The sequence below is a fragment of the Mytilus trossulus genome, chromosome 14, assembly GCF_036588685.1.
Source record: "Mytilus trossulus isolate FHL-02 chromosome 14, PNRI_Mtr1.1.1.hap1, whole genome shotgun sequence".
Taxonomy (NCBI): Eukaryota; Metazoa; Mollusca; class Bivalvia; order Mytilida; family Mytilidae; genus Mytilus; species Mytilus trossulus.
The window spans coordinates 53,619,394-53,632,570 of NC_086386.1; the positions used below are offsets into that span (position 1 = coordinate 53,619,394).

At 31.7% G+C, this 13,177-nt stretch overlaps 2 protein-coding genes across 2 annotated transcripts in view; both read left to right on the top strand.

The window, feature by feature from the left end:
• The window catches only part of LOC134695782 (uncharacterized), a 179,998-nt gene that overhangs the window by 68,986 nt on the left and 97,835 nt on the right, over positions 1-13,177 (top strand). The gene's annotated exons all lie outside the window — the stretch shown is intronic.
• Positions 1,392-11,666, top strand: LOC134696831 (uncharacterized). The gene is made up of 2 exons (XM_063558784.1): positions 1,392-1,586; positions 11,356-11,666. Exons 1-2 carry the CDS (start codon positions 1,463-1,465, stop codon positions 11,664-11,666), a joined length of 435 nt encoding a protein of 144 aa, XP_063414854.1. The 5' UTR covers positions 1,392-1,462.

The following is a 13,177-nucleotide window of genomic DNA, read 5'->3' on the forward strand; positions in this document are numbered from 1 at the left end:
GGATACCTCGTGAATTAACCGACGTTATAACATATTGAATTATAAATAAAGAATGACAGAAGAATGAATTAAGATTGAAATCAGCTCACTTATACCGATACTCTTACTACAATCATTTTACCCGACTGCTATTTACGCATTTACTTTAATACAGTATAACCGACGGCTTTTTACGCTTTTACTTTATATACAGTTTATTGTTTGTTCGTCTTTTACCGTTTTCGGCATTGTTGTTATTTCTTCATACTTTAAATAGAGTTCAGATCTACACACGAGGATAAAATATAACTGTAAAACATTTTTTTTTTTTTTCGAGAAAAAATCGCAAAAAAAAAAAATACCCGCAAACTTTTGAAATACACAATCAATTCGCGAAAATTAGTACCAACGAAAAAAGTACAATTACAGTATTTATTATTAAAACTGATGGTGTTTAGTATATGTTTGATGATAAGTCAACAAACAACTGACTAAATAAAAACAAACATACAAACAGTAGATAATTATTTATAGGATGTTTGCACCTTTGTATGCTTTATCCGCTATTTTCTTTTAATTCCTAACAAGTTCTCTTTTAAGTTTGCTTTATAATTAAACAAATCTGACCTTACCAATTGAACCTTAGTAATGATCGACGTCAGTAATTGATTCGAAGACTGATTTGGGGTCCGTACGAGGACAAATTTTCAACTAAAAACAAACGCTTTATACATCTATTCCGTACATTGCTTAAACGTACACTGTTGATTTAATTCCAAAAGATGCATTAGATTTTGAATGATACCAAAATTACTTAAAGGCAGAATGAGATTCGGAGCACATATGGAACTGTGACCGAAAGAGTTATTTGAATATGTCTTTTCACTTTTGTTTTTATATTTTTGTTTTGTTTAGTTGATTGTTTTATTATTTTATTTTATTTTTGTTGGTTTGTTTTTTGGCTTTTAGAGATTTAGGTCAAACACGTATTATGTAGTTTTGAGCAAGCACATTTGATAGATAAAATGTCACAAAGGAATATTTATATCAGAAATACATCAACATGTAAATGCTCACAGTTTCGCAAGACTTATATTTTTTGCAATTTCTTCACTGTTTGTTCGTCAACTTGATTTGTATTTTCCAAAATATATTATCAATTTTGATTATCGATTAAAAACTTTTAGCTTAATAAGGCGCAAAATTACGTTAGGAACGATTCAAGGTTTGTTTAATTGATGTCACAAACCTGTTATTTAAACTCTTTGTCTTGTTTAAAACACAATTTAGGCCTAAGAAATAACTCTTTCTAAAAAGTTGTTATTTAAAGGTAGCTTTTAAGTTGTAAATCATTATAGTCATACATATATGATTATTACAACTATATTAAGCCATTTTAAACGCCGCTTGGCAAAATAGGGTCATACGGATATTAAGATTTAAAGACAGTTGATCATCTTTCTTGTGATATTTCTACTCAAAGATGATGAATTTAGTGTGCACTGTTTTGCTTAGTATGTTGATTTTCAAACCTGGTTTTATAAAAGGGTTCAAAAGATTAAACACATCATTTGAGGATGATTCAAACAAAATTGAAAACAGTACAGGTATGTTAACGTTAGCAAATTAATTTTTTATATATTTTTCTTATCATGTTAAAGTTTGTGTTTATATATCGTTCTTCTAAGAAAAAAAAAGTTGGTTTTATTCTATTTGATGAAATTAAATCTGTTTGAGGAATTACATATTCATTAAGTTAAAAAGAATTTAAATACCTCTTGTTTATTAAACATTCAACAAAACAGCCTGAAGTTTTTATTTGCCCCTCACATTTAACTTTATTTTTTAATCAACAAAAGATAAAATTTCCGTATTGTATAATGATTTCGGCCTTCCAACAACCAAGATATATACAAGTTGGTTCTTGTTTATATTATAATTCATATGCTTATCTAACATATACAAATATCTAATTTAATCTAAAGAAAATATTTTAATTCGAACTCTGAAACTCAAAACAATTACATTTGATGAGGAACATTAATGTTAACGCTGTCTTGAAATATAACTCATGTTTTGCATATAAAAAGGAGCCCTTGCTGTCGGATTGATCAAAGAAGACGAACAATTGTATCAATAGCCTAACACCAATGAGGTTGTGAGTAAAAATCAGTACGTTGCAGTGGTCATATCATTCGAACCTATCAAATTGACTAGGTATATCAGTTTTCCTACCTCAGGTCGGAGGTTCTCTCTATGTATTCCCGCTTCTCTCATCTCTACCAATAACAACTTACTCCTACTATGAAGCACACTAGTGGTGCAAGTGGTGCAAAAAAAACAATCAATCAATCGTTCAACAGGAAAAACAATAAAATAACAATAAATGCATTGAAGTTTTATTACACATTTATGTGCTCAATGATATTTAAAGATCATTTAAAATTATTAATGAATTTCTTTTATTCTTTCCAGACTGTCATTGTGAGTTGTTGTTATAAATTCTTGTCTTCTTGTATTATAATGCGCTTGTATCATTTTAAGTTATAGAGTGGTAAGAGTAAACATACCGTAGTCTATCATGTACGGAATAAAAAGTAGTTAACATATATATAACGACTGTCATATTACTGACTGGGTACAGATTATGTATCATGTAGAAATTGATTGATTAAACCTGGTTTAATAGCTAGCTAAACCTCGCACTTACAAGACGGGCGCATGGAGTTTAGGAGGTAGTTGAATTGCAAATTGTCACTTATGAATTAATGATGTATTATATATACTTTCATTTTGTTCTAAACTTCATCTGAAAAGTTGGAACAATAAACAGTTCAGTCAGTTCAGTTTGTTAGTAAATTGTATTTGTTATCTTGATTGTAGACAATTCAGTGATAGTGATAATGTAAAATCAATGTCGAAATATTAAAAAGTAAGAATAGGTCGTATTATTGTCATGTAAACGAACAATAACTAGAAAATAAAGGCAGAAGAATTTAGCTGTAATAGATCTTAACAAATCACCGTATATCCTCCAACAATGACCAAAACTCGTACCGCAAGTACAAATTCATCATACAAATAAATGCAAATGCAACAAAATTATATGTTTAATTTGGTCATCCAACAACAACAACAACAAGTAAACAGTATTTTTACGGAAATTATCATACAACTTAAATTTTATTTCACATATTGGTTTAATTCAGGACTAGTGATGCCTACGATAACGAGCATTTTGATAAAGAACGTAAGACAAATATATAAATGATGCTCAAATCAGAAACATATACAAATTACTGTAAATATCATAGTGATTTTTGAGAGAACTTCAGAAGAATTTCCACGATATAACTATTAAATTGTGTCAAAGAAAATACATTTTTTGCGCCTTGATTTTATTTTTATACAAAATTTATTTATTTTTAGTTTTGTTAGTACAATTGTTTTCAAAGCAACCAGATATACAAACTTAAATTGCATAAAGGTTCTTTAATATCTTTAATCAACCGATAACTGTAACGTATTCAGCTCGTATGACCTATGCCATAAAATGTAACAGAAGTCATGTGTCACCTGTTTAAACTGTTTTAAAACAATAGTAATATGTTTAACAAGAGAAGGATCTTTCAGACAATTTGTATTTCCTAAGGATTTTAATTTTCATTCACCTTTTAATATGTATGACATATATGAAAAACGTTGATTTCATATATAATACAGAGAGACGAAAATAACATTATTGACATCGTTTTAAAATATTGAAGTTTATAATGTTCATTCTAGAACCAGACTTAATTTCTCAAGTATATGTTTTATAAATACTTGTTAATATATAAAACACAGGCAGTTTGTCGTACAAGCTTTAGAATATAACAATAGGTATATGAATACGTAGAATAACGTTTAACTTATAAAAGCAAAATTTATTAAATCATGCACACCTTATTCATAATAATAATTATTTTCCTCGATTTTAATTGTTTTTTAATTTTCGTATCATGGAACAGAAATATATATTCTATGAGAGTTTTATGAAACTAGGTGTGTCATATATGTGCCTATTCAAACACAAAACAGCGAAATCTTGATAAAATGAAACCTCGGAAATTGAACGAAGTGAAATTAAAAAAGTTTTTTAAAATTAGCATACGCAAAAAATCAACAAACTTTACCACTGAACTCCGATTGCTAAAAAACCGTAACTAACCAGTTGTTCGAAACTGTAAAGAATGTTATGCTGACTCAGCATTTTATACACTAAGAGTTCAGAATAAAAACGTAAAGAGCTTATCATTAAAAAACGAGTACCGTCATTAGAATAAAAAAGTTTGCGAAATACCTATATCAAAGACCTTAAGCTTAGGTATATAGTTTGATTCTATTCAGTACATAATCTTTGACGAACTGAAAAGCATTAGTTAATAAAAATATGGTATTCTTTATCTACAAAATTATACGGAGTGAGGATTCATATTTTAAATTAACTCTTTTACTATGTATAGAACTATAATATTTCATACAAAATGCAATTAATAAAAGATGCAAAAGAATGATTATAATATCCAGAAAACACTTACAAAAGTAAATATGAAATATATAAAACAAGATGAAATTAAATAAATGAAACGGCCCCGAGCGCACTTAATCAAATTTTAAAATAAAACTATGTTCTATTACAATCAGATCTGTTTAACTGCTAAAAATGAAGTCAGTCTGTTTCACAAACTATAGTAACAGATCAGTTGTTTACAAATTGTGGACAAATTGAAGTACGAATTTATATGTAAGGAAGTTTCAGGACAAGCAGTACACAGTTCATTTAGATTTACACCTTGCAATTATTCGTTGAAATAGTGTGCACTGTTTGCTTGTCAGGTTGCATTCAAATGTTTTGTTAAACAGTAGTGCATGGCAAGGGTACACTAAATGGATGACAAAAGCGTTTTTTTTTTTATTGTTTAGCAGATGAATAGAGAGTATTTTTTCCAACTTTATAAGTAACGCAACTACGGTGTGTACTCGTGCCTGGGTTACTTCCTGTTCGGTAGAAGTAGAAATGTAGAAAAAGGAATAATTGACATTATTTTACGAGGCACTGTAAAACTTGAATTTGGTAAAGCACGAATATTTGATGATGCTTCACCAACAATTAACGTTAATGCTTTCTGGTAACGTCTGTTACCGACTATCTTATCATCATTATCAAGCCGCTGGTTCAAGGAAAGTGCTGCTACTGATTTATATCCAGTAACAGTCATTATTTGTTCATTACTTGCTTCTGTAAGAACGATAGCCCTGGTAGCACGAATAGTTTGTCTAAATTTCAGACAAGCGGTTTTTTTTTTTCGCCCACAGTAATGTTATAATATCATGTAGGGTCCTCCTCATCAAGCTGATCTTTTGGTCTTTGTCATAGTTCCACATCCATTTAATATATTTGCATTCTATTCAGGGCAATATTCAGAACAGGCATTTTCTGGCATTATTCCGGCGGAAGTCGTTCACTGCAGCAATAGTTTATCGTCAGCTCTTGCAAAGTTTGTTCAACAAACTTGCATTTAAGCCTAGGGAAAAAAAATATTTTGGATTTTGTGGCATATTTCCCATTCTTCTACGACAAAAAACAAGTGAATATCGATTTGATCTTTTATTCTATAGGTGAAGTGGTTGACTTGGTTATAGATATAATAAAGTATTTAGTTTCCTTTTGTCAGCTTCGTCAAAAGACAGACAATGATCGACGTCTCCAAAACCCATGCGTTTAAGTTTTGCTGCTTTGAAATTTTCAATGGAAGCACTAACACTTTCATCCTTCACATTGTCAATTGTGTGTTTAGTACGTTGGAGCTTTACTAAATACTAGCCAAATAAAGAAACGATACCTTAACTGTTTACATAATAATTTTTGTTACCAAATGATTATGTATTGCGACTAGCTGTATGTTGGAAAACAGTCACAAGTTTGTATGTTAAAAAGGGACGAAATACCAAAGGGACAGTCAAATTCATAAATAAAAAACACTGACAACGCCATGGCTAAAAATGAAATGGACAAACAGACTAACAATTGTACACCTGACACAACATAGAAAACTAAAGAATAAACAACACGAACCCCACCAAAAATTAGGGGTGATTTCAGATGCTCCGGAAGGGTAAGCAGATCCTGCTCCACATGTGGCACACGTCGTGTTGCTTACATTGTATGAGATAACAAATCCGGTAAATAGTCTAATTCGGTAGGTCACATTTATGAAAGGGAAGGGGATTGTAGTTACGACTTAAGGAACATATCCGATATCATTTGTGAAACGTTTATTCCATAACGGTCAACCAACTCGTGATGGCGTGATTTCAATCCACCATTTGCAACTCTTGATTTAATAGCTTCCTTGTGAGAAACAACCCTCTATCAAGAAAACCATGATAGCAAATGCAGGGAAGGAATGTCGTATCAATTGGGAGATATATACACCGTATGCAGGTGCTGCTGGAATGTTGCTACTTAGAAATGGAAAGTTCACAATTGGAAAGTTGAAATCATCTCTTTTGTCGTAAAGTTTTGTTTTCAATCGACCCTCATAGTCAATTTCATGGATGTGGAATACTTGTATAAAGTGTAGAAAAGTCAAATGGTTTAATACTTTTACAAGATGAAAGAAAGTTAGATTGTATGTACTCTACCTGCACTTTTATTTTTATTTTTACCGGAAAATAACGTCATTTTTGCGTATTTTTGAATTTTGAGCGGAACCACATTTATGTCGTCTTAACATGGATTTTGAATTTAATGAGGGTGACTCAATATCAGGGCAACACAGGTTTACAAAGGTGATAGAAGGTGACATCTAAAAAGCATACAAAATGAACGTGATAGAGCAGTGGAAATGGTACAAGCAGGTGTGTGGCATATTGACATCGTATAAACATTTGGTGTTTCCATATTGACGTTAGGTTTTGCGAAGTGAAATTTAACGAATCCTGTGAATAGCAATAAGTTTACCCGCAGAAAAATGTTATCATGCTTTGACCCAACTTGCATAATTGTATAGAAAGTGAAGAAAATTCTTGAACTGTTCGGACCTTCGTCATCACCGTTAAAAGATTTTCAAGACTATCATGATCATTTTAGTTAGGTAAACGCATGTTTACTTATAAATATAACACTAAAAAGTAGAGGTTCTCAAATGCATGTGTCGCTCGCCTAATTCTAACTTGGTTTTTGAAATCATGTAAAAATAGATACAAATCATAACAGATACCCTAATAATAATAGAGTCCAAATTTAGTTAAAATTGGCCTCGTACTATAATCAAAAGGAGAAGAATTTTGTTCAGTTGTGCCATTTTTCTTTTCATTCCATTCCGTGCTCCTCGAGAACACGCATGTGTATGTAAAATTGATGATATAAGTACTCTGCTTCCAGTCATCTTATATGCCGGATCGACTACAAAGTTATAACACTTGGTCACCACATCATTAGACACATTCATATAATGTTTGGTTTCAATCTATTCAGTGGTACTCAAGAATTTAGTATTTGTATGCATTAAGGTCCTATCATGTTAAACTTACTCAATCTCCTGGCAGTTATCTTGTTGTATGACAAATCAGTACAAAGAAACAACACTTGTTCTGCACCTCAACAAAAAATTATACATTATTTTTTGTTTCAATCTATCTGCCGGATTTCTAAACGAAGACATTTCGAAATATTTCCCATTGGTTTCATAGCAATCAGTGATTCTTCAAAAGACCATTTTGTAATTATTTCAAATAAGGTTCTTTGTTAAACTAAGTTCCCCGCTAGAAGCCATATTGAATGATTAATTTGCTAGAAAGTGACAACACTTGGTCATCATATCATAAGGACATACCTGTTTGGTTTCATTCTATTCAGTAGTTCTCCAAAGGAATACATGTGTATGTACTATCCATTGGATCTTTTGTTAAACTACTAAAACAATATTTTAAAGCTGATAACATTATGTGACAAATGAAATTTTGCCATCTTAGCAAGGAAAATTAAAAAAATTAGTGGCTCTAAAGAGCCTGTGTCGCTCACCTTGGTCTATGTGCATATTAAGCAAAGGACATAGAAGGATGCATGACAAAATTGTGTTTTGGTGTTGGTGATGCGTTTGTAGACCTTACTTTACTGAACAATCTTGCTGCTTTCAGTTATCTCTACCTATAATGAACTTGGCCCAGAAGTGACAATGGAAAATATTTTGTAAAAATTTCCAAAATTTTAAAAATTTATGAAAATTGTTAAAAATTGACTATAAAGGGCAATAACTCCTTAAGAGATCAATTGACCACTTTGATCATGCTGACTTATTTGTGGCTCTTACTTTCCTTTACATTATTGCTGTTTACAGTTTATCTCAATCTAAAAAAAAATCAAGATAAGAACCAAAAGCTGCAAAATTTTCTTAAAATTACCAATTCAGGGGCAGCAACCCAACAACAAGTTGACCGATTGGTCTGAAAATTTAAGAGTTGATTGATCTTGACCTAATGAAAAATTTTGTTCACAGCAGATTTGCTCTAAATGCTTTGGTTTCAAAAAACTGCATTTTACCCTATGTACTATTTTTAGCAATGTCGGCCATCTTGGTTCACAAGCGGGGTCATTGGACACATTTTTTACAGTAGATAACTTAATGATGATTGTGGACAAGTTTGGTTTAATTAGTCCTTGAAGTTTCAGAGAAGAAGATTTTTGTAAACAAAAATGAACAAAAAGTTGTTCAAAATCGACTATAAAGGGCTATTTCTCCTTAAGGGGTCAACTGAACATTTTGGTCATGTTGACTTATTTGTAGATCTTACTTTGCTGAACATTATTGCCGTTTGCAGTTTATCTCTATCTGTACTAATATTTAAGATAATAACCAAAAACGGCAAACAATTACCATTATGGGGAAGCAACCCAACAACGGGTTTTCCATTTGAAAAATTCAGGACAGATAGATCTTGACCTGATAAACAATGTGACTTATGTCAGATTTGCTTTAAATGCTTTGGTTTCAGAGATATAAGCCAAAATCTACATTTTACCCCTATGTTCTATGTTTAGCCATGGCGGCCATCTTGGTTTGTTGGCCGGGTCACCGGACACATTTAAACATTTTAAACTAGATACCCCAATGATGATTATGGCCAAGTTTGGTAAAATTTTGCCTAGTAGTTTTAGAGGAGAAGATTTTTGTAAAAGTTTACGAAGACGGACGACAGATGACGGACGACGGATGACGGACGATGGACGACAAGTGATGAGAAAAACTCAAGTGGCCTTTGTGGCCAGATGAGCTAAAAAACGAGAAACGCCCTTCTTTTCGTCATGAGATATGAAAAGTTTTCCGTGTGCTATTAAAATTTAGGATATATTTTTCTCCAAGTGTTATCAGATTGTCATCAGATTTGTTAAAAGTTAAATCGAGGATTCTTGATTATTTAAAGAATCAATGCAATTTCCAATAGGAACTCCTTTTACAGCTAAAACTGTACCACTTTTACTATGAAGTTTAAAAAAATATATATCAATAATTGAAAGTTCATATGCACTACTTTTTTTCATAGGTCACAATAAAAGGCGGTGTGGCATATTTTCAATGTTTTTATGCCTTAACTTGTAAGTGTTCAAACTAACACTAAAATTCGTTCCCATCCCTACCTTGACTTTAGGATTACCACCGTATGACCAATATGCATACTTATATTTACTGGTAACATTCCCAATTTATTTCTCTAGGAACCAGTACGTAAACAAAATTAATTTTCTATAAATATTATGTATCATCCCATACGAGGCGTGGTTTGAGAAACTCCTGTATTTACAAAGTGTACAAATTTGCATGTATCATGTGTATTAAAGAACCTTTAATCAGATAAGAGGAGTTATTTAAACAAAATGACATCAATCTTCCTATAATGAATAGTCGATGTATATGTATCACCATTTATGTAGAGCATGGATATGGTATATTTGTTTCCCAATTGATTCTTAATTTACAACCTCGCATTTCTAAAACGTTTCCAAGTACATTTTCCAAGAACATTGAACAAAGGCTTGACTATATAGTATATAGATATATTTAAAAATTAGATATACAGTGTAAAAGATATTGATTAAAAAAGGCAAAATATGGTACATACTTTTGTCTCCATTATTGTCTAGATAAACAAATGACTTTTTCTATTTTTTAACTTTGGTTCTTTAGAGAGAAATAACTTTTGTAGATATTAGGCAATTTATAGCATTTTTATTCATGTTTTATGAAAAAAATCTAATTAGCCCTATAAATGTTTTTGCATAAATGAAAAATATCAATCTTTTTCAATAAAAGCTATTATTTAGTTTTTTTAAGGAATAGATGCGTGTTTGCATAAATAAGGAAGACAGTTGGTTCATTATTGCATTAGAATATTCTAAAATTCATACTACTCACCTAGATTCAGAACGTCAATTTGAGTTAAATATCAGAAAAAGTGTAAAAATGTCATTCAACAAGTAATCAAAAGAACTTGATATGATATAAACTGCATCAAACATAGTATGCTGTATATAAGTGATTGTAAGCCAAGAATAGCAAAAATCAGCTTTTTGCTACATTTTAAAGCTTGTTGCCATGGTAACCATACATAATTCAGGGTGACATGTATAGACTTTTTTTCTTAATTTATGTCAATGGTTGATGTCAGTAAGTTTCATCAAAATCGGTAACCACCCGTGTCGAACTTTGGTCGATGATCGTTCATTGTTACAGAGAATAGGGGTTAAATACTAAAGCTTTTCTACGTCAGGAAAAGATTACTGCAGCTTTTTTTTTTTGCAAACTTTTTGGTCCTCAGGCACTTCAACTTCGTGCATGTTTTGGCCATTTACCTTTCTTTTTTTTTTAGCTTGACTGTTGAGTCTTTTGTAGACGAAAAGCGCGACTGGCGCATATAAAACATTTCAATCCTGGTATCTAAATTGCATTTGTTACTAATCGTGTCACTCATCTTTGAATTCGTGCGATAATATGTCACATGCTTGTCCGAGTTTTTATATTTATATTTATATGACCTACAGAATTTGTCAGAGTTTTCTCGATTATTGAATATATAGTATCCATTCAAAAACGCGCACAAGATTGTGAGAGATTATAACGAATCCATGCATTGTTAATAGTTTCATAATAACTTGGGTACTTCGGATAAATATTTTAGTATTTTGTAAATACATCATGATTTTTAGCTAAATCGGTTATCCGAATTTGACAAATATGCCCCTTTAATGAATAGTTGTGAAAATCGTTTATCAAATGCTATGAATTTCAGTATAGTGTGTAAATAATTGTAATTGTTCATTACTTCAATTTTCAGATCTCTTAAATATTCGATCGATACGTGCAGCTGGTGATCAAGCAGCAGAGGGAAGATGCCAAGTTTTCAACTGGGGTGGAAAATCTACTCTTCACTGGTATAGCTGCTGCAATAATTGTAAAAGTAACAATCCGTCTTATACTCCTTCCTGCGACGGTGAAACCTACCAATCCGCTTCCAGCACTAGCTACTGTAATAAATGTGGAGTAGACAAAGGCACTGGTAATGCTGCCAAATTTCAAAACGAGTTCAGATGTGGTGATTGCGATGGCCAAAATAAAAAAAACGAGCATTTTGCGTTGCGGGGTTGAGAGGATTATATAAAATTCCTGGCTTTTGTTGGGCGCATGCACGATGTTTTAAATATCATTGCCAGAGGTCATACAACAGACGAAAGCGGGAGCTTCGAGATTTACCTGATACTTGCTTTAATCTAAAGTGTGACAGTGGAGAAACCTCGGCAAATTGTCCGGTTGATTGTTGTTATAAGAAAAATCCATCTGCTTGCTCATGGAAGAATAATGGGTGTGTAGACAAATGCTGTGAAGAACCATCCTGCTGTTTGTCCTCCACTGGAAACATACTAAAGCTAGACATCTATTTCGGAATAGGATTACTCTTAATTATTTTCCTTGCACTATAACTGCAGTTTATTTAGGTTATTTTCTACATCCCCATCTTTCTTTGGGAAAAATACATCCTTAACAGAAAATTACTTAAACCAGGTTGTGTCTACTTTATATATATATATTTACGGTGCTTCATGTATCCTACTACAAAAACTTCGTTTTACCTACTTATATATCTTTTGTTTGTTGTGTGTTTGCATAAAAAAATTCATAATAAAAAAAAATATATACCTTGTTAAAAATTAACACAGGGAAATAGTAGAACTTAAAAAGAACAGACATTTTACTATGTCAAATTCTAATATATCAGGAAAATTGTGTCCAGGTTCGACAGAGATATGACAAAGTATATTAAAAAGTTTAATCTACAGTACCTATATTCTCTAAGATGTAATGAAAACGACCACTTATGAATTTCTGACTTCAAACATAAACATCAACATTACTTGGAGATGCGTATTTTTTGGTATTAAGCTTTTTTTCCAATGATCATGGGGGTAATAATTGTAACTGGTAACCAACACAATACAAACAAGCTAGACATCATATGTATATATAAATAGTATTATGGCATCTTGTGTACAGTTTAATTCCTGTGTGACAAATGTCTCAAAACATATAATTGCTAAATGAATAATGTTGTTTAAGGACAAGAATTCCAACCAGACGAAGAGAAGAATTTTGGTAAAGTGAGAAATGACCAATTTCCCCGAAATTGCTTCAATTAAGGGTTTTAAATCTCATCACAGATAAAATGTAACGTATACATAAAAAAGATAGAAAACTTACCCTCTCAATAATATGATGAGTTTACATTCTTGTGGTATTTTTGGTAGCTTTCCGTGATTAAACTTTAATCTGTCGAACAACTTAATATGGGTTTACCCAAAATATAACGTACCGTTTGACCTTCTTTAAAACTGAGAATGGAAATGGGAATGTGTCAAAGAGAAAAAAAACAGCAAAAGGTCACCAACAGTTAGCAAGAAATTCCCGCACCCGGAGGCGTCCTTCAGCTGGTCTCTTTACAAATATATACTAGTTCAGTGATAATGAACGCCAAACTAATTTCAAAATTGTACACAAGAAACTAAAATTAAAATAATACAAGACTAACAAAGGCCAGAGGCTCCTGACTTGGGACAGGCGCAAAAAATGCGGCGGGGTTAAACATGTTTATGATATCTAAACTC

Bases quoted from the DNA above. Each gene is read 5' to 3' on its own strand.
- LOC134696831 (XM_063558784.1), top strand. From the start codon at position 1,463: ATGATGAATTTAGTGTGCACTGTTTTGCTTAGTATGTTGATTTTCAAA. The intron at 1,587-11,355 runs GTATGTTAACGT...TTCAATTTTCAG, and splicing joins CAAAATTGAAAACAGTACAG to ATCTCTTAAATATTCGATCG.